Raw genomic sequence first — 17,333 nt, 5'->3', positions numbered from 1 at the left:
AGTTTTACGCATGAGGCTGGTGGGAAGAGTCACTGCTTTATAATTCGGATTCTGAGTGAAGCAGCACAGTCTGAAGAGAGAAATTAAAATATAAAAAACAATATCAAAGTCCCCACAGAGCTGGATGGCAATGGGAAGACCAAAGCTCAAAACCCTCCCCAACTTAAGAACAATTTAAAGCCACAGCTGTTTTTCTAAGTAAGCTCCTTGCCCTACTTTTGACCAGCCAAAGCTGGGCTGTTACACAAGTAAGATGCCTTGGGCCAGAAGGGTAGTCCAGAAAAAAGTATCCAAGTATGTTGAAGGGAACACTTAAAACCTTGACTGGAAAAGACAAGTTTGAAACACTAGTGCTGTTTATCCAGGGATTAATTACATATTTTACAGCAAAGACTTACTAAGTAAGACAGAAAATCAAGGAATCTCTTCCCTGAAGGATTCTCTCTGCCCATTAAACTGCACACTCTGTCCCTCTCTTCATAGGTCCATTAGTACATCCACCTCCCAGTTCATAGCCCTGCTCCAGCAAGAGCCCCCACAAGCAGAACTGAACAAAACCAGAGAGGTTTCTTTACAGATCCTAAGGAAGCTGATCAGACACATCATCCCTTCACAACAAATACATGGAAAAGGGGAAAGTTACGAAGACAAACTGATTATTATTGGAGCCGATTGCTCAAGATTTGTTGTTAGTAAAATTCATACAGCCACAGCAGGTGACCATGCAGTGAACTAAGGAACAAAATAAAAAAGTGAGAAGGGAAAAATGTTTCTTTCTGCTCCAATGGGCTTGACCAGCATATGACAGACTGCAGGTAGTACAAACAAATCAAGGAGGGACTATGGTTTGCAGCTGAGAAGCTTCAGATACAAAAAAAACAATCCAAATTTCGGTGCAGTTACTGCAAAATGGTTTTAGAAATACCAAAAATAGCTGTAGCAATACCAGCCCTACCCAGGTTCTGCATAGCCCTTCCTACCTTCCCCAAAGGGGTTTAAGATGAAAGTTTAGCCTGATGACCTCATTCAAAACCTCATCCTACTCCAGAACCTGGTACAAAATTCTGCACACCCTGTACATCTCCAGCTTGGAGAGATGTACTGCATGTGCTTCCTCTGCTTGTAAAGCAAAGAAATGTGCTCACAAATCAACCACAGTTTTATGAGGGAAAGAAGGGAGGATCTTCAGTTCCCATCACATTTGGAGCCTTATTCAGAAGTGCCCATCCTCCCCAGTGACAGTGGCACAGCCCTGCCATGCCCTGACAGCCTCACTGCTGTTCAATGCCCAGCTCCTCCAGGAGGGTTTCGAGCAAGACTGAGCTCTGCAGCACCAGCTGCCCAGGGGCACCCACAGAATTACTCCTTTTCAAAGTCCCTCACAGCAGTACTATGAGGTGGCTGCATCCAAGCTAGCTGAGACTTTTGGCAGAAGCTTTCCACAGGTGGCTGAACCTTCTCTATCAGTGCTACTGATATAAAGTGACACTTGCAGTCAACATTTACACTTGAAATACAGACTCCTGCCTAACAGGCAACCAAGCCAAGACCAGTGTGCCAATTATGCAAGCATAGCTTATCAAACTGCAAAGATTTGGGGATACAGCAGACAGGAACTGCAGGCCAGTTCTGAACTGGGGAAAATCCAAGCTGACTTGTACCTCTCCTCCAGTGTCAGGCCAACTCACACACACTGGCCTGGAAACAGCAGGTGTAATATAGAGGGTCTCAGGCCAGGAAGCCTCTTTGCTACCCAGGCAGAAATAAGAATGCTGGTTTGCTCTCAGTCATTACACTTATACAAAGAAAAACTGCCAAGTAACTACTTTTCTATTTTTGTTTTCTATCCAGTGTTTTGAAAGGTCAAATACATTTGCACTCAGCTGTGTTGCCTTTATCAGTGCTCGAACTCAAGCACTGCCAGATGAAGCACGAGTCACACAAACACCCCAGAAATACAGTGTCAGAAGCAGATCCATTGTACAGGAATTGTATGCTCAGTTGCCAGGGGAGGATTGTTTCCTTTTTAAGCATGGAAGGACCTGCAGAAAACTAACAGCTAGTTTGCAAGTGTGCCTGAAGCCAGGTTCTCTTCCCTTTAATCTTTGCTCTTCAGCGGGTCTCTAAGAGCTGTCAGGAAATGAGAGAAAGGAGGTAAGTCTGTGAAATTATATATTAGCAAAAGTGGTAGGAGAGAAGAAGTCATAGCATCTGAAAAAACTTTGGAGCATTTGTCTCTCATAACAGTAGCCCCATTTCAGCAAGACCTTGCCCAGCTTTTCCTGGTATCTGCCTTGCTTTATAATTACTGCGAGAAAGCCATAACAGGGTTGTACTTCCCCCTCTGAGGTTCTCTGGCCCTTTCCTACCTTTCCATTTTCTCACTTCCACCAATAAGCAGTTAAAAAGCATGTTTGTGTCACCCAGGGCACACAAGGCACTTCACCTTTCTGATATACACAAAATAGTTTCAGGGAGTTAAAGAAGTTACATGCAAACAGTTTCAAAGGAACTGCCATGTGCTCTCCTGCCGTGAAGGCTGGTCTGGCCTCACACCTTAAACCCAGTTTGTCCTCTGTTCTCTCCAACCCCTTCCACTTTGTCAATTCGAGAAAGTTAAGGCTCAGGTTTTGTTTCATCTGAGTGATGGCAGGTTTCCAAAAGCATCAGTAGAATGGATCTAATCATCACAAGCAGTAGAGATAAATGTTCTCCATCCAGACTTGGAACAAATGATAATAAAGTCACAGCAAAACAAAGTGTAGGAGGCAAGAGTTCTGTGGCTGGGCAGGTAATGAAGGCTGGAAACAAACATGGAGTTCCATAAAGGATTAAATTTCCTGTCTCTCAGAAACCACATGCTGATAGATACAAAAGTGCATAAATCAGTATTAGCATTTCCTGATGCCAACAATTTCAGATCCAGATACGAGCAAGAGCCCTGGATATGGGTGTCAGCCTAAGCCATCAGACAAGATTGTGTATAAATGAAGATGTGGAAATGAGGCAAAATCAGACTGGATGCTGCTCCATTCCTCTATACATATTAACTGTATCACAAATACAAAAAGCTGCTTTCCAAATCATAACAGTTGCAAAAAGTTGCAGCACATTGAATACCATTTTGTTTTTTCTTTTCCCTTGGTTTTGCTTCCATTTTTGTGCTTTAAGGTTTGCTGCTCTTTCTTGTGTACCTGTCAGTCAAGGAAAGGGATGAGAAATCCTGCAGTTATGTCAGCATGTTTATTAACAAATAACTATCCCAGCACTTCTGGCTCCAAGAGATCACCAACCCCACACCATTAATGGGGAAGATAAATTAAATTCTCTTTTCCACATATGCTGCTAGAACTGGACTGCCTTAAGGGACTGAGGGAGAAAGAAGTAGGGAAATATGAATATACCAAGAAATGCACAAGTTTTGGAGCTATACACAAGTACTCACAGTACAACACTTGCATTTGCCTACCAGATTAGTTAAAGGCTACCACTTAAGACTCCACTAACTCTGGGGAATCTGCAGATTACTCAGTGAAAATAACCAGGGCCTGTGTAAAACATTAAAGGAAAGTGACTCCTTGGATGTGTCTGGTTCTCCCCACGGTGCAGGAAAATCCCCATCGTCTTCTCATCTGCCACCAAAACGTCTGTACATACCGAGAACAGGGAAGGATTTCCCAACACAGCCTTTTGAACAGAAGTTAAACCACAGTAGTAAAAAATTATTCACCCTTTCTCTAGCACCAGAAGTTCTGGAAGAAAGTTGGAATATAAAAACTAAAAGCACTTAGACTATCTGAATTATTTTAAGCAGATGGAGGAGAAAAAAGTAATTTGAAGAAGGAAATTACAGGAATGCTGATGCTTCCAGTCAGCCTGGAGGTAAGGCAGGGAGAACCACTCATGCTGTGCATGATGGCTTTTTATTCCTACGGATCCCAGCGAGACTCCACAAACACACAGCGTGCGGAAATCAGAAGTCGAGAACAAGTTGGTGAAACAATTTTGCTCAGGTTCAACATGAGTTATTGAAGACAATCAAGTCAGTTTGTTTTGCCCAAACTCCAGCTACCCAAGATCAATGTTTAGCTCCCATGCACAGTAGGAAACTGGTTCTGTGCTTATGTGCCTTTGATTCCCGAAGGAGCAAAAGCTTTGAAAACTGTATTTTTGGGAAGCAAGTGTAAGAAACTGAATCCTCCTTTCAGAGAGGCATAACCACACAGGAAGAGAAAGCTGTTACACAAAGCCACACATTGGTTTTCAATAGTCCATACAAGTCTACAGATTCTCACATTTTGGGTGTGTATTAAACAGTCCATCCATGTGCCCTAGTCCGCCCAGGAATTCACACGTTTAGGTGCATCTCACCAACAGCGACACTTTAGGTCATTAACATCACATTTTCAGAAGCTGGACATCAGAGTGGAACAGCCATGACCAGGCAGCTCACCTCCTGGCAGAGGAGGGCAAGCTTTGGTAGCAATGTCTCCTCCAAACTGAGGGAAGAGACGAAGACAGGAACCTTTAGCAGTGAGCAGATGAGGGGGAAGAAATATTCTGCCTCAGAGATTATGCCTTACATTGCAGTGGAAATATCCAACACCTCTCTCCTACCTAAGCACTGGAGACATAATTGGTCTTGTATTGCCTGTTCCTGTCCTCTACTCCAAGTCATTTTGGTCTCAAGTGTCATGAGTGTAAATAGCACTGCCAGTCTCATCCTCTTCCTCTGCTCCAGCTGACCATTCTGCCAGCAGCCATCACATAAACACCAGTAATAAGCAGGTACACTCCATTTCCTTCTGCCTAAATGAACTCCGTGCAGTTGTGATTAGCTCAATATTTTCAATTCTTAGTTTCCTCCATATGGAAATAACTAGCTGTATAGTGATAGGCAGCTCTTTGGCAAATCATAACTAATTATATTCTTGAAAGTTGAGCAGAATTATTAAAATAGTACCAAATACACCCACTTCTGATTGGCCTAAACACTGAATTTATTCTGGACTCCCTCCAATCAGAATTAATCTTTCCAGAGTACAATGAAGTGTCACCACTGAATCAACACCAGCAGCCAAAGTGACAGCCACAGACATCATTACTCAGCTAAGAAAACAGAGCTCGAGTCATTGAAACAGGCAGATGTTGGAGGCTGCCTCCCACCTCAGAATAATGCCCCTGTCATAACTGAGCAGTTATTTTAGGGAAGCAAGGATAAATTCATTACCATTTGTAGGGTGCTCAGATAGCACAGTAACAGCAGCAGTGTGAGCATTGCAGCGTGTGCTCAGCAGGAATGCACCTGGCACTGACATCAACCATCCTTCCCTGGGATAACACAGAGCAGGGCAGTGCAATCAATCCACAGCCACGGGAGAGCTGCTCCCATATCAGTGTGAGCAACAGTGCTTTGCTGCTGCAAACACAGAAATCTGGAGTTGAGGTGAGCAAGCCCAGAAATAATTCCACAAGAGACAACTACACCATTTATTCCCAGCATCCTTGCCTTACTTCCTTGTATCCAAACTTATCAGCTGCTCTTTGTCAGATTGCAATGAGTAACATCCTCACTGCACAGCCTGCCACACTTCTACATTCATAACTAAACTGCATAGATCAATAATCAGGGAAAACTACTTATGCCATTTAAAATGAGATGGTATTCTTGTTAATCATTCTTAAATGAGATCTTTCAGTTAAAAGCATTAGAAGGAAATGATTCCAAAACTAGAAGCAGATGTCAGAGCCTTATCTCTTCCTGGAGATTAGTGACTGTAAGGAGGTGTGTCCCCCGTTACTGCCAGGCTTCACTGACCATCCCCAAGCTTTATCCCACTGAATGATGACTCCTGCAATGATACACCACACAGAATCCAACAAGGGCAAGTGCAAGGTCCTGCATGTGGATCACAGCAACCCAAAGCACAAATACACAAATACAGGCTGGAAGGAGAATGGACAGTGTTCAAGGACAGGTCAGGTGGGGCTTGGAGCAGCCTGGTCTAGTGGGAGGTGCCCCTGTCCATGGCAGGGGGGTTGGAACTAGATAATCTTTAAGGTCCCTTGCAAACCAAACTATTTTATGATTCTGTATTAAGATAAGATGATCAAATATGCACCTAACTACTTCAGTGTTCAGGTCAGAGCTGTGTATCAGTAAATTGGCAGGAATATCGATATTCATAAATCAAGATTTATAGAGTTCAGAGTCCAATTAGTTCAGTCAGATAATGAATTATGAAAACAACCATTTTGGAAAACAATGAAGCCACTTTGTCTGACACACAATACAACCTTCAATTAGCAGGCTAATACAAACACCCAGAAATCAGAACTGATGTTTATGTATTGTTCTATTTTAGGTTCATTCTTATGTATTTTTCCCCATAAATTTTTCATTTCACATTTCACCTGAATAAGGACGGCAGATAACACCCAGGACTTCTGGCACTTGCAAGACCTTTTTTTTTATCTTGGCAGAAGGTCAAGCCAAACACCTTTTAATTTGGCCAGTTCTCACCACACTGCAGCTGAGAAATCCATTCCTGCTGCAGAGCATAGCTGGAGTTGCTCAGCTTCCTCTGACAGAGCTCTGAAACAATGGCTTTAATGGGGAAGGATATGCCCATCCAACTCTAGTGGCTGATTCCATCTCCTCTCAGAGCAAAGTACCAGATGCTCTGGATTTCCTCCTTTGTCAGCTACAGAGCAGTGCTATGTTCAGCTCTCACATTTTGATATAGCGTTTTATTGTCTGACAAAACGTGGGTCCTCAGGGAAAACGCAGGGCTGTCTCTGGAGAAATGCATAAATACACCTTATTTGGCAGGAGAGGAACTCAGAGCAAGCAAGTTTGTCTATGGGAAAATGCAAGGGCTTGGGAACACTGTTCCCAGGATTTTCTCTGTTCCCAAGAAGTTACCAACAGTTGGCTCATAGATAAAAGTGTAATTAGACATTTCAAAGACCATCTTACAGCAAAAAAACTGTAATAGATGAAGGATACCCTCCTGCCTCCACCCTTATATGTTGTCTATACAAGCATCACTGGGAAACCTCCCTAGTCAGTCCAGGTGAACTTAAAGCAGTTTAGAGTTTATGCCTTTCTACAGTGACCTCATGGACAGTTGCCAGTTTTTATTTTGCTCTTATGCATTTCAAAACCACCTACATTTGACTCCAGGACTCTAAAGAAAATTTGCACAGAAACCTTTCTAGACATTCCAAATTAGACCAAGAAAATGAAAATAAAGTGTTTATAAAATAGATGAGGCAATTATCAGCATGATAGATACTTGTAAAATGTTTGGGGTTTTTGCTTCAGAGCAATTTGAAGGAAACTCAAAGCATCAACAGTTTTGAGGATTGTTTTGAAGCAACTTAAGTTGTTCATCCTCTTTCTCCACTGCCACGGATGTGTCACTGACATCTTTATGGCCTAGAACCTCTGGATTTCAGCATTTTGAGCCCTGGTCACAAGTGCTACAGAGTCCATCTGCCATGGTTACTCATAGGCCCAAAACATCTCCAAACTCTTAGAAAGCCACTTGCTGTCCATACTGTTAGCACAGCCTTCAAACACACAAGAGTTATTTGCTCTTCATTACATACCTGACTTCAAAGTCCTTGGGAATTAAATATTAGCTTTTAGAAATATACACTGCCATTACTAATAAGGAATTAAGCATTAGTTGTTCACAGCAAGAGAACAAAAGAGTTTATACTGAAATAAACAGCTATTAGTGTTTGTTGTTTTGTTGGATGTTTGGGTTTTTTTCTTTTTGCTGATAGTTTGGACTATAGTTTAGACTTCTAATCAAATGGATTCTAAGGAACCTTAGGCAATAAACACTTAATCATTTCTGACAGCTGCATACGGGTGTCCAATGTTTAGATATCTCAAAAGCTTGAAAGGATGTTCAGCTTTCTAAAAACAAAGCCCATGATACCAAATTAGACATCCATACAAGGATATTCATAGATATCAGAAGTTATTTAAACACCTTAATCAGCTTTTCCAAGTGGTTAGAGACACTGATAACTACTGTGTGCTGAGAAGATTCACCCCACTCTTAAGAGCTCATATTTATTTTAGTCTGTTGATAGAACTATTTTAATCAGCTCCACCAAACCAAATCTTAAAATTCCTCTTCTTCTCTAGCCAAGAAAATTAATGGTGCAAAACAATAGGATATTGGATAAGATGGTAGTGGAATGAGTTCCCCTCATACAAAGCAATAAGACTCTCGAAGAATTAGGTTCAGAGAATACAGTCCACAATACAGAAAAAAGAAAGCAGTGAGCAAATTTCCAATTTCTGAATAATGAAAAAGTGGTTAATAAAGCAAGTCTTATTTTTCTCTCTTCTTTGGCATTTAATATCCTACTGATTTGTGTAAACTGTTGTGCCAGCTGCAGGACATGGGCAGGGCCAGCCAAGCACAGCCTCCCTCCTGGGCTGAGCCCATCCAGCTGCTCATTAGGGCAGGGCACAGAGTGACCATATGGGCACCATCAAGAGCCCACCAACACCATCCAGAGCTCACTGGGAAGTGCTATAGCCCACTTAGTTTCCTAAGGATGATAAATCCCTCTCATTCCATCTCTCCTCCCCAGTGGACATGGTAGATTTGTCACTCTGCCTGCACAGATGAAGCTTTGGTTATAATACCAGTGATACACAAGAAAAAAAAGTGAATTTTGTGCTTGTAACTGTCAAAGATGGACTGAAGAAATTATTTCCATAAAACAATGAAACACAACCTGACCTTTCTGCCTAAAGTCCCAAATGAAGGCCCCCTCCTCCCAAAAGGCTTATGCTGACATAGAAACTGTGAAACCTGAGGCCAAAATCCTGACAAGCAGCACACTGGTACAACCAGCAGCTGAAGATTAGAGGTGGGACTCCAGCAGCAATGCAGGAAGAGTAACTCAGAGAACTCTCTTATCTGTCTTGTTCTTACCTACCAATAGAATGGGAAGAACCTACTGATCCAGCAGCAAACAGGAAGAAAAGGAAAGGCACAACCTGATGTCTCCTTGAAGGGGCATCACTGTTGCCATCTCTGCAGTTCTGATAGTTCCTGTTGCACTTCTCTATAGAGACAGCTTTTAGGAATACTAATTTCCTAGCTGCCAAGTCACTAAAAATCAATAATTCAAGTCAATAACCCCCACTGGATCACAGCACAAATATTACAAGTGCTAGAACAACCTTTTCCAATTTTTGATCATCAGAAACAAAGAGCAGGTCCCAATATAAAGCCTGAGTTAGATCTTAAATTGAAAAATTGAGTCTCAAGGGGTGCACAGAGTGAGTTTTAACTGTAATGACATAATTCCAGGAGCATTTTCATGATCAGCTTCCACTCATCTACTCTAACAAACTTCCTCACTTAGCAGAAGGACTGTGGTCAAGTCCTAAGTAAGGGTATTTTGAGAGGGTGGAGCTGTTGCCAAAAGTCACACTAATTCAGTAAGTGCCAACCTCCTCTCCAAGGTAATAACTGACAAACAGCACAGCACAACAGCTTGGATAGTTCTGTGTTTTAGGAGACATCATCTTTTGAATGAGATGTGCATCTGGGAGGTCTTTTTTGATAATATAACCAAAAATGATGGCCTGAAACTGTGAAAAGCATCAGCCTGCTCAAAAATGCCAACCAGTACAAATAATTATACAGGCTAATTGACAATTAAGCTTCTCTAATATTTTAAAGCTTTTTTAGAACCCTTATTTAGCACAAGAAACTTAAGACTTCTCTAGAACTTACAAATAACAAGCATTCAAACAAAATAAGACCTACAGCAACATGACAGAACAGGGAAATGCCTGATCAAAATTTGAGCATAGTCTGAAATGTTATGCCAACAGACTTTGTGTGAACAAGATGTTTCTTTTTCCCTGAAGCTGACAATTTTTTTTTTTTTTTGCTTTCAATACCTGGGCACTGCCTTTCAAGCTGTGCATGGAGCCCTCTTCTGGAGAAATCCGAGAAAATAAAAGCTTAGGAATGCAGCAGTGTGGGCTCTGCATTAGGGGAAAGAGTTTGAGGACTAATTTTCCATATTCACTCTAATGACAAGCTTGTAAAATCTATGCATTTTGCCAATTGACTTAGTTGCAATCCAGTGAAACGTGACAGCTATTGTTAAAGCTATAAAAAATATGGGTGGTTTCCCTCATCTTGTAAGCTTTACTTGCAGATTTTATTTTGATTCCTCTGTCTGCATGAAATGCATAACATACTGAAGAAACACTGTGAAAATCTTGTTTTAAAACAACACATATTTTGTATGTAAAGTTATCTTTCAGGGAAAATGTAAAACAGATTTTAAAATCTATCAGACCAGAGCATGTATTTACTGCCTACTGTACCCTTACAGCAAACTGCATAAGCTACCAGAGTACATTCAGTTTTTATTGTCAGCTTCAGATCAATAAAACTGTGTATTATAGTCATGGTTTGGAGTTTAAAAGGTGAGTCTGAACTAAAGGATTGCTTGAAACACCTTCCTCAGTTTCTCCACCTAATGCTCAGTTTTCCTCTTGATGAAATTAGGACAAATTGTTGGTAGTAGTATAGATTAAATCTTTGCAAAAGGAAAAAATGTATTGCCCACCTCTTTTCACAAGAATAATTCATGGGCTGCTTAGTTGAGGTGAAAAGGTGATTTCCCATCTTCATCCTTCTAATGCCTCAAAAGGGAATTTTTAAAAACTAAAAAAAGTAGTTGAATTAGATACAGACCAAGAAAATATAAACCCAAAGTTACTAATTTTAGAAATGATCTATTAATAAAAAATAAACCTTTTACTGTCTATGATGTTACTAACAATAACTTCCTCAAGCTTTTTTCTACACTCAACTTTTCTATCAAGTTATTCCTATTTTCTGCTTCCACAGTAGTATTGCATTACTAGATTGCTGCTGCTTGGAAAGAGTGTTATCAAAATTGAGCTTTTCTGGTCCCACTGGCATTGTATTACATGAGACATGGTTGCTACTCCTAAGGGAGAAAAAACGACTTGCAGGAAAAGATCCCTGAATGTGTTACAACCACTACACAGCCAGATGGCTGCACTTGTTTAATATGTTGTTTCTCACATTCTTCTGTTTACTTTCCCTGTCACACGAAAGTTGTGCATGTGGCGTGTCAATGACAGAAGCCAAACAGCCTTTCAGTAATTCCCATTTCTGGGATCAACTTCAGCTCAGATTTTAACCTGCCAATACCCAACCACCTAAACCTGAAGGGAGAATTACATGCACTTCTATATTATAGCCTGATTCATTCCCCAATTCATTAACTCTTACACATGACCTATAAAGTAAACTTGGAGATGCATTAAGTCACAAGGTAGAGACGTTGCCAGATAGAGCTGTACATGCTAATAAAGAAGGTGAAGTGCAGTTCAGGCATTTAAACATAAAGCAATGCTAAAGCACCACAAGCTCAGCCCTGCATTGCATTAGGACTCAGCCCAGCAAGGGAAGAAACACTGAGGCATGGCAGAAAGTTATCAATAAAGTGTTCTCAGACTCAGGTGTGTGCACCTTGTCAAATTGTAAGGAGATATTCGTGTGAAAAAAATGCAGCTGTGTTTAACAGGCCTTGAAAACCTGTCCTGTTCTGTCACACACAGATTGCTTTCCCTACAAGGGGCCGCTAAAGAAAATCCAAACTCAAGCTGATTAATTCAGTGGAATGATAGAGAAGCTGTACAGGAGAAAAAAAAAAAGGGGGAAAAAAAAAGACTGAAAACAGAGAGAAAGGTGCCAGATGGGAGGCCTCCAGGCCACGATGAGAGCACCAGTTCAGCATATCCACAGGTTACCTTTGTACTGCCTGTGCCCTCTGCCCCAGCCCCTCTGCTCCCCCAGCACGGCCTCCCACTGGCACCTTTGCCAGCCCAGCTGCCTGCCCAGGCTGGAGCACAGCCCCCTTGGGACAACTTCTGCTCCCCAGGAGCCCTGTGGATCTCCCCAGCCCTGCCAGGAGCAGCAGCTCAGTCAGTGCCAGCAGAGCTGACGAGCTGCCCACTGCCAGCCCTGGGACAGAGCCACCGAGCCCCATCCAGGGTGGGCACAGTGGCCCTGCAAGGAGCTCTGTGTGTCCCCAGCACATGCTGCTCTGCACCACATCCATGGCCCAAAGCAGCTGCTTTCATTTGTTCCATTTCCCGGAGCAGAATCGTTCTCCTGAACCCACCCAGATGCCATTGTGCTTGCTCACAGCAGTTCCCCAGTCACCGAGTCTCCTGCTAGCCCAGAACTTCAGCCACCCACGTTCATGTGTTTACTCCTTATCAGGTTAAACGAGGTCCTCAATATGCCAACCTTGATCCACAGCATGTGTTCCTCCAGTTCACCCTCCTGCTCACACACTGTTGGCTCCTCTCAGCAATGAAGCTCTCCCAGTGGTGATCCCTCACCATTTTCCTCCTTCCCATCCTATTTTGGAAAGGCAGCCCAAATGCCTGCTGGAGGTTGGTTACACACACAGGGGCTCAGGCTGTGTCCCAAGCGCTAGTTCATCCCTCCCAAACCCACCAGCCCCCTAAGGGTTAACAAAGCCACTCGATCACAAGTCCGAAAGGAATTCACTTTTACCCCCACTCAGGATATCAGCACCACTGTCACTAAACACCGGAGTTTACAGAGCTCCCAAGACAAAAGAAGGAAGGATGCACTTAAGCTGGACAACAACACAGGATTTCCAAACCTCCTCTGAGCTCCCCAAAAAAGTGAGCCCCGTAAGAGCAGCAAAAGGAAAAGAGCAAGCAGGAGGTGCTGAGAAGTCCAAGCCGAGCGAGTGGCTGTGCTTTGACAGGCAGCGGCAGCGGGGCTGGAGCAGCTCCGGGGCTTTAAGGCTCGGTGGTTTTGCCTCTGTTTTCTGGCAGAGGGGGATCTGTTACATTTAATACGGGAACGGCTACACAGCAAGTCGCTAACGGAGTATTCCACGTCTATCGGGAGAGTACGGGGAAGGGAACCTTTTGCAAGGTCTGGTTTTATTTTTCCTCCATATTCCCCCCCCTCCTCTTCTTTTATAAGAAAAGCAATAAATAACGTGAGCTGTCCATAACAGCCTTCCAGCCGGCAAAAGCCACAGAGGAAAGAGGCAAATCAAAGTTGCAGCATTTGAGATGACAGAAAATATTGCTGCTGCAGCTGCAACAGAGACACTTGAAAGATTCCCCCCACCACCTTTCCTGGAGGGAAACAAAAAAATGCTATATATCACACGGCAAATTGGCTGTAATTGTAAATCAAGGAACTAGGAGATTCTACATTCCTAGCAACTGGCTTCAGAGCAGAGATCCTGCATCTTTAAACAGTAATTCAAGCAATGTATAATTACTCAGAAATCAGACCTGAATTACAAATACTTTCAAATCCAAATGCACAAAAGCAGAAAGATGAAAGAAAGCAAGGAAAAAACCACATATTTCTTACCTGGGACAGCAGAAAAGACAGAGTAAGTTGAGTTTTGTGCTGCATTTTGCCAGACTAGAAGGTACCAGAGGCTTTTTCATTCATGCACTCGGCTGCACTGAGCATATTTTCACTGTGAAACAGCCTTTGAGAAGAGACTCTGCCTTGAGTGCCAGCCAACTTCCCAAATAGATCAGCAGCATCATCACTAAAGCATTGGATAGAGTCTGATGACCAGAACCAATGGCTTTACAAGGATGATTTCTTCACAAAGCATCCCCATTTTGCATCACACATATTGGGCAAGCACCTCTCACAAACACAGCACCTTTAGAAAGCATTTTGCTTTGGTGTATTTGTGTGTTTAGTTTCAGTCTAACCCATCATGCCTTACAGATCTCGATAGCATTTTCCCTTCAGGAGAATGGAAATGCACAGGGAGAAATAAGAGCAACTCTGAGCACCACTGCAAAGAGATTGTCTTTATTAAAATGTTAATAAGGTATGCTTTGTTTTCAATAAATCAAAAAAAAATAAAAAGGCTGCTGCAGTTTTGGTTACTTCCAAGCCTTAGAAGGAGAACACAGTGACATTTTTCAGTGCAGTAGAAATACAGATTATATTTTGTGTTTTCCCCTCAATCTCACAAATCACAATGAAGACAGATCCATTCTAGCCTGCAGCAAAAATCCATCATAAGGCAATAGATTTTATTAACTGCTCAGGTAATGGCAGAACTGGCTTTTCATTCAATGAACTTGAATCTAGGACAAAGTTTGGAGGGTGCATACCCTTCCATTACAAAAACTACTCCTGGCTGAAACAGGGCACCTGATGGCTCCAGAACCTGCTTTCTCTGGATTGGTGATGTTGCAGCCCAGCAAGCAGCACAGGCAGATGGACCAAAGATTGGGAATGAATTCCCCTGCCTGCATTTCCAACTCCACCTCTCTTGCCACTCCCCATTATCACAACACTTCAGTCTTTTTTTGAGTTGTCTTCTGGCAGTCACCAGGGTTACTTGGCAATCCCCTTCCCCCATGTTTAGAAGGATCAGAAGACTCCTCAGCTCTCATGCCTGATGTTTTTCCCCTCATTTGCTCATCCAGCAGAACCAGCTGCCATCACTTTCTGCTCTGCCCCACCACAGGTGGCTGCTGTGTTGGTGAAGATGAGAAGAAAGCTGGGCAGGGAAAGGTAGGTAGGCACATACCAAGGGATAAGCATTCAAAGGGACTGCCAACCACTTTGAGTTCCTCACATCAGCAGGAGCTTCCAGCTGTGAATAATGTTGTTTGATCCACCAGTGCTAGTCTACTGCTCAGAGTTTACATCTTCCTTTACTGGACCAACACTGAGGGAAAACGTCCTTCCAAGCCCTCACAAGCAGCAGTAACTCTGTTCCTGTACCTTCATTACATATGAGCATAAATTAATACTCGAGATGGATTAGAATCCAAATGAAACCCAGCAGGAACTACCAGTAGCAATAATAATGTTCTATATAGCCACAAAAGGTTCACCACTTAGACATGACAAAAATAAAGCAGGTAGGTTGTTTTCTTTTTCATCCTTTTTTGAGGCAGAAAACCAGCTTAGCAGGGAGGAAAAATAAAACTCTTAGAACTCTTTATGATTAAAAATAGGTGAGTGACCACCTCCCATTGCTTCTGTAGGAAGCCAGCTTCCCACCAGGCATATGTCCCAGCCTCAAGAGGATCATCTAGGAAGTTTAGAAACCAGGCTGTGGGGAGTTCATAGGGTGTATCCCACAGAAACAGCACCAGCTGTACCACAGTGTTCAGTCTTTGCATGGGGGCACCAGGACTTGGACAGTCTCTTAACCCCACAAAGAGGGGCCAGGCAGCTGAGTGAGTTACCAGGCCAACCAGAAATAGGTGGTGGCTGAAAGCAACAAAGGAATATCTGCATCCTGTTTCACAGGAAAGGGACTAATTTTAAAAAAATGAAAGCCAAGTCATGGGGTAGATGATTCACTCCAAGATAACACATGCAGAAACATGAGATTTGAGCCAGCAAGAGCAAATAACTTCTCTACAAGACCCAGCATGGCTATTGTGGCCACCCCAGCTCAGGGGCAGAGAGAGGAATGAGGAGTTTGGGGTGTTCCCAATGCTCCCACAGGCACCAGGAGCACGGCCATCCCTGCTGCCATGGCATCCCTCCTCACTGCTGAGGAGCCAAGCAGCACAACCACCCTCTCTGAGGGGCCCTCGCCACCAAAAGAAACCACACACCACAGCCCTTCACCTCTAGAACAGCAATGACCCTCTAACAACAATGGAAAAGTGCATTATTTTTTTTTAAAGTATTAACTAACCTTTTACATCCACTCTCAGAAAGCTTCTCTCTCCTATGTTGGTCTCTACACACAGCTGCTCTTACTTATTCACCAAAAGGGGTAATTAATGGTTCCTGGAGGGGTGATCAACCAATCCTGGAGGGACAATTAGCAGTTCCCAGGGGCTAACCCTTTACTGGCTGCTGCCAAACTCTGTGGCGAAACAGTATATGAGTGTCTGTATCTGCCCCAGCACTCCCCCACAGGGTCTGACCACACCTGGAAAGGTTTGGCATTGCTCACCTGAGGTGAATTCCAGCTCAGCACAGTCCTGGGTACTGGGGGGCTCCTGGGGTTAACTGGGGACCCCAAAAGTGACAGGGCAGCTGCTCCAACCAGCCCCTGGGGCCCAGCAGAAGGCCCCTTGTAGGTGGGCTCCCAGCCCAGCTGTGTCTTCTGGAGTCAGGAGCAGAGTCTTCTCTGCTAATTAGCTCATTAATGCAGAGCTCTTAGGTTATTAATTAGAAACTAATAGTTGTTGCTCAGTCTGTCTCAGCCTCAGGTGCCAGGAAGAGTTTCAAACCCTCTAAAACCTCACTGAGGAGCCAGTCAGGAGGCAAGACTGCAGGTGATGGAGGGTGGTCTCTCTCTAATACCCCCCTTGAAGCAATTTTGCTGCGCAAATAAAATGTGAAGTTGTGGGGCCATGGAGCAATGGCAACAGAAATAACTGCCTCAGATTTCAGGCATGGTTAGAGGAGAGGGTCCAGAGCTTCCCTTTTAGGGCAAGCTGTGCTTCTTCCCTGCTCATGCAAAATGTATAGTAAGTTTAGACAGTGACTGAGAAGGTCCTGGTTTGTGAGCAAAGAAAGGTCCTGCCAAGACCTTTTCTGGATCAAACCCCATGTTCACTGACAGGTGTAACATGCTCTGCTGTCTTTAGATGAAAGATGCCATCATTTTCACTTATAAAATCTGGCACACCTTGGCACCTCAGCTCGGTGCCTCTCCAAGCCATTCTCTGCCACAGAGGCCAGTGGTGAGCTGAGGATAATGTGAACAGAATTAACTGCCTGCAACACATAAGGTGTTGTCACAGATAGACCTGTTAGCAGATGAGGGAGTGACTGTACACTGCCAGAAATGCCTTCTGACCTTCAGAAGATTTGCCCTGACTATTTTGTAAAAGCTCAGGATCAACTGCTATGAATCTATCAGAACAAAGGAAGTTTAATTTCCCATTAAAGTGAGTCACATAAGAAACCTGGATGTGAGAGAGAAGGACTCATTTCCCCTGCCATTCCCTGGCTGCCTTACCACGTTGCAGTTTCTTTAAGCCTGGAAAAAGGGTTTAGCTCTGGGCAGCAACTGGGGTTGTGTAAGCTTGAGTGGAGCATCTCTAGGACAGAAGGGATTAAAGAGCACACCCTGATGTGGGATCATAGTGCAGTCCAAGGCAACTCAATCCTCATTAGACCAACATCAGTCCCTGAAGAACAGATACATCTGAATTTCTTTGAGGGCAGATGGGCCAAGTATGTAGTGAAACAGAAATTCAGTCAAGCACAATAATGCACAAATTTTAGCTG

General features: G+C 43.3%; 1 protein-coding gene across 2 annotated transcripts in view; it reads right to left on the bottom strand.

Annotated features, from left to right (window-relative positions):
* Positions 1–13,616, bottom strand: part of CDH13 (cadherin 13) — a 450,489-nt gene extending 436,873 nt beyond the window's left edge. For both annotated transcript variants that reach the window (XM_071567404.1, XM_071567403.1), the window contains exon 1: positions 13,464–13,616. In XM_071567404.1, the coding sequence (XP_071423505.1) occupies positions 13,464–13,508 (45 nt within the window). In that variant the 5' untranslated portion in view covers positions 13,509–13,616. The remainder of the gene's footprint in view (positions 1–13,463) is intronic.
* Between the last annotated feature and the right edge of the window lie 3,717 nt (positions 13,617–17,333).

Source organism: Pithys albifrons, chromosome 12, assembly GCF_047495875.1.
Source record: "Pithys albifrons albifrons isolate INPA30051 chromosome 12, PitAlb_v1, whole genome shotgun sequence".
Lineage (NCBI taxonomy): Eukaryota > Metazoa > Chordata > Aves > Passeriformes > Thamnophilidae > Pithys > Pithys albifrons.
This window is presented reverse-complemented; position numbering and strand designations above follow the sequence as displayed.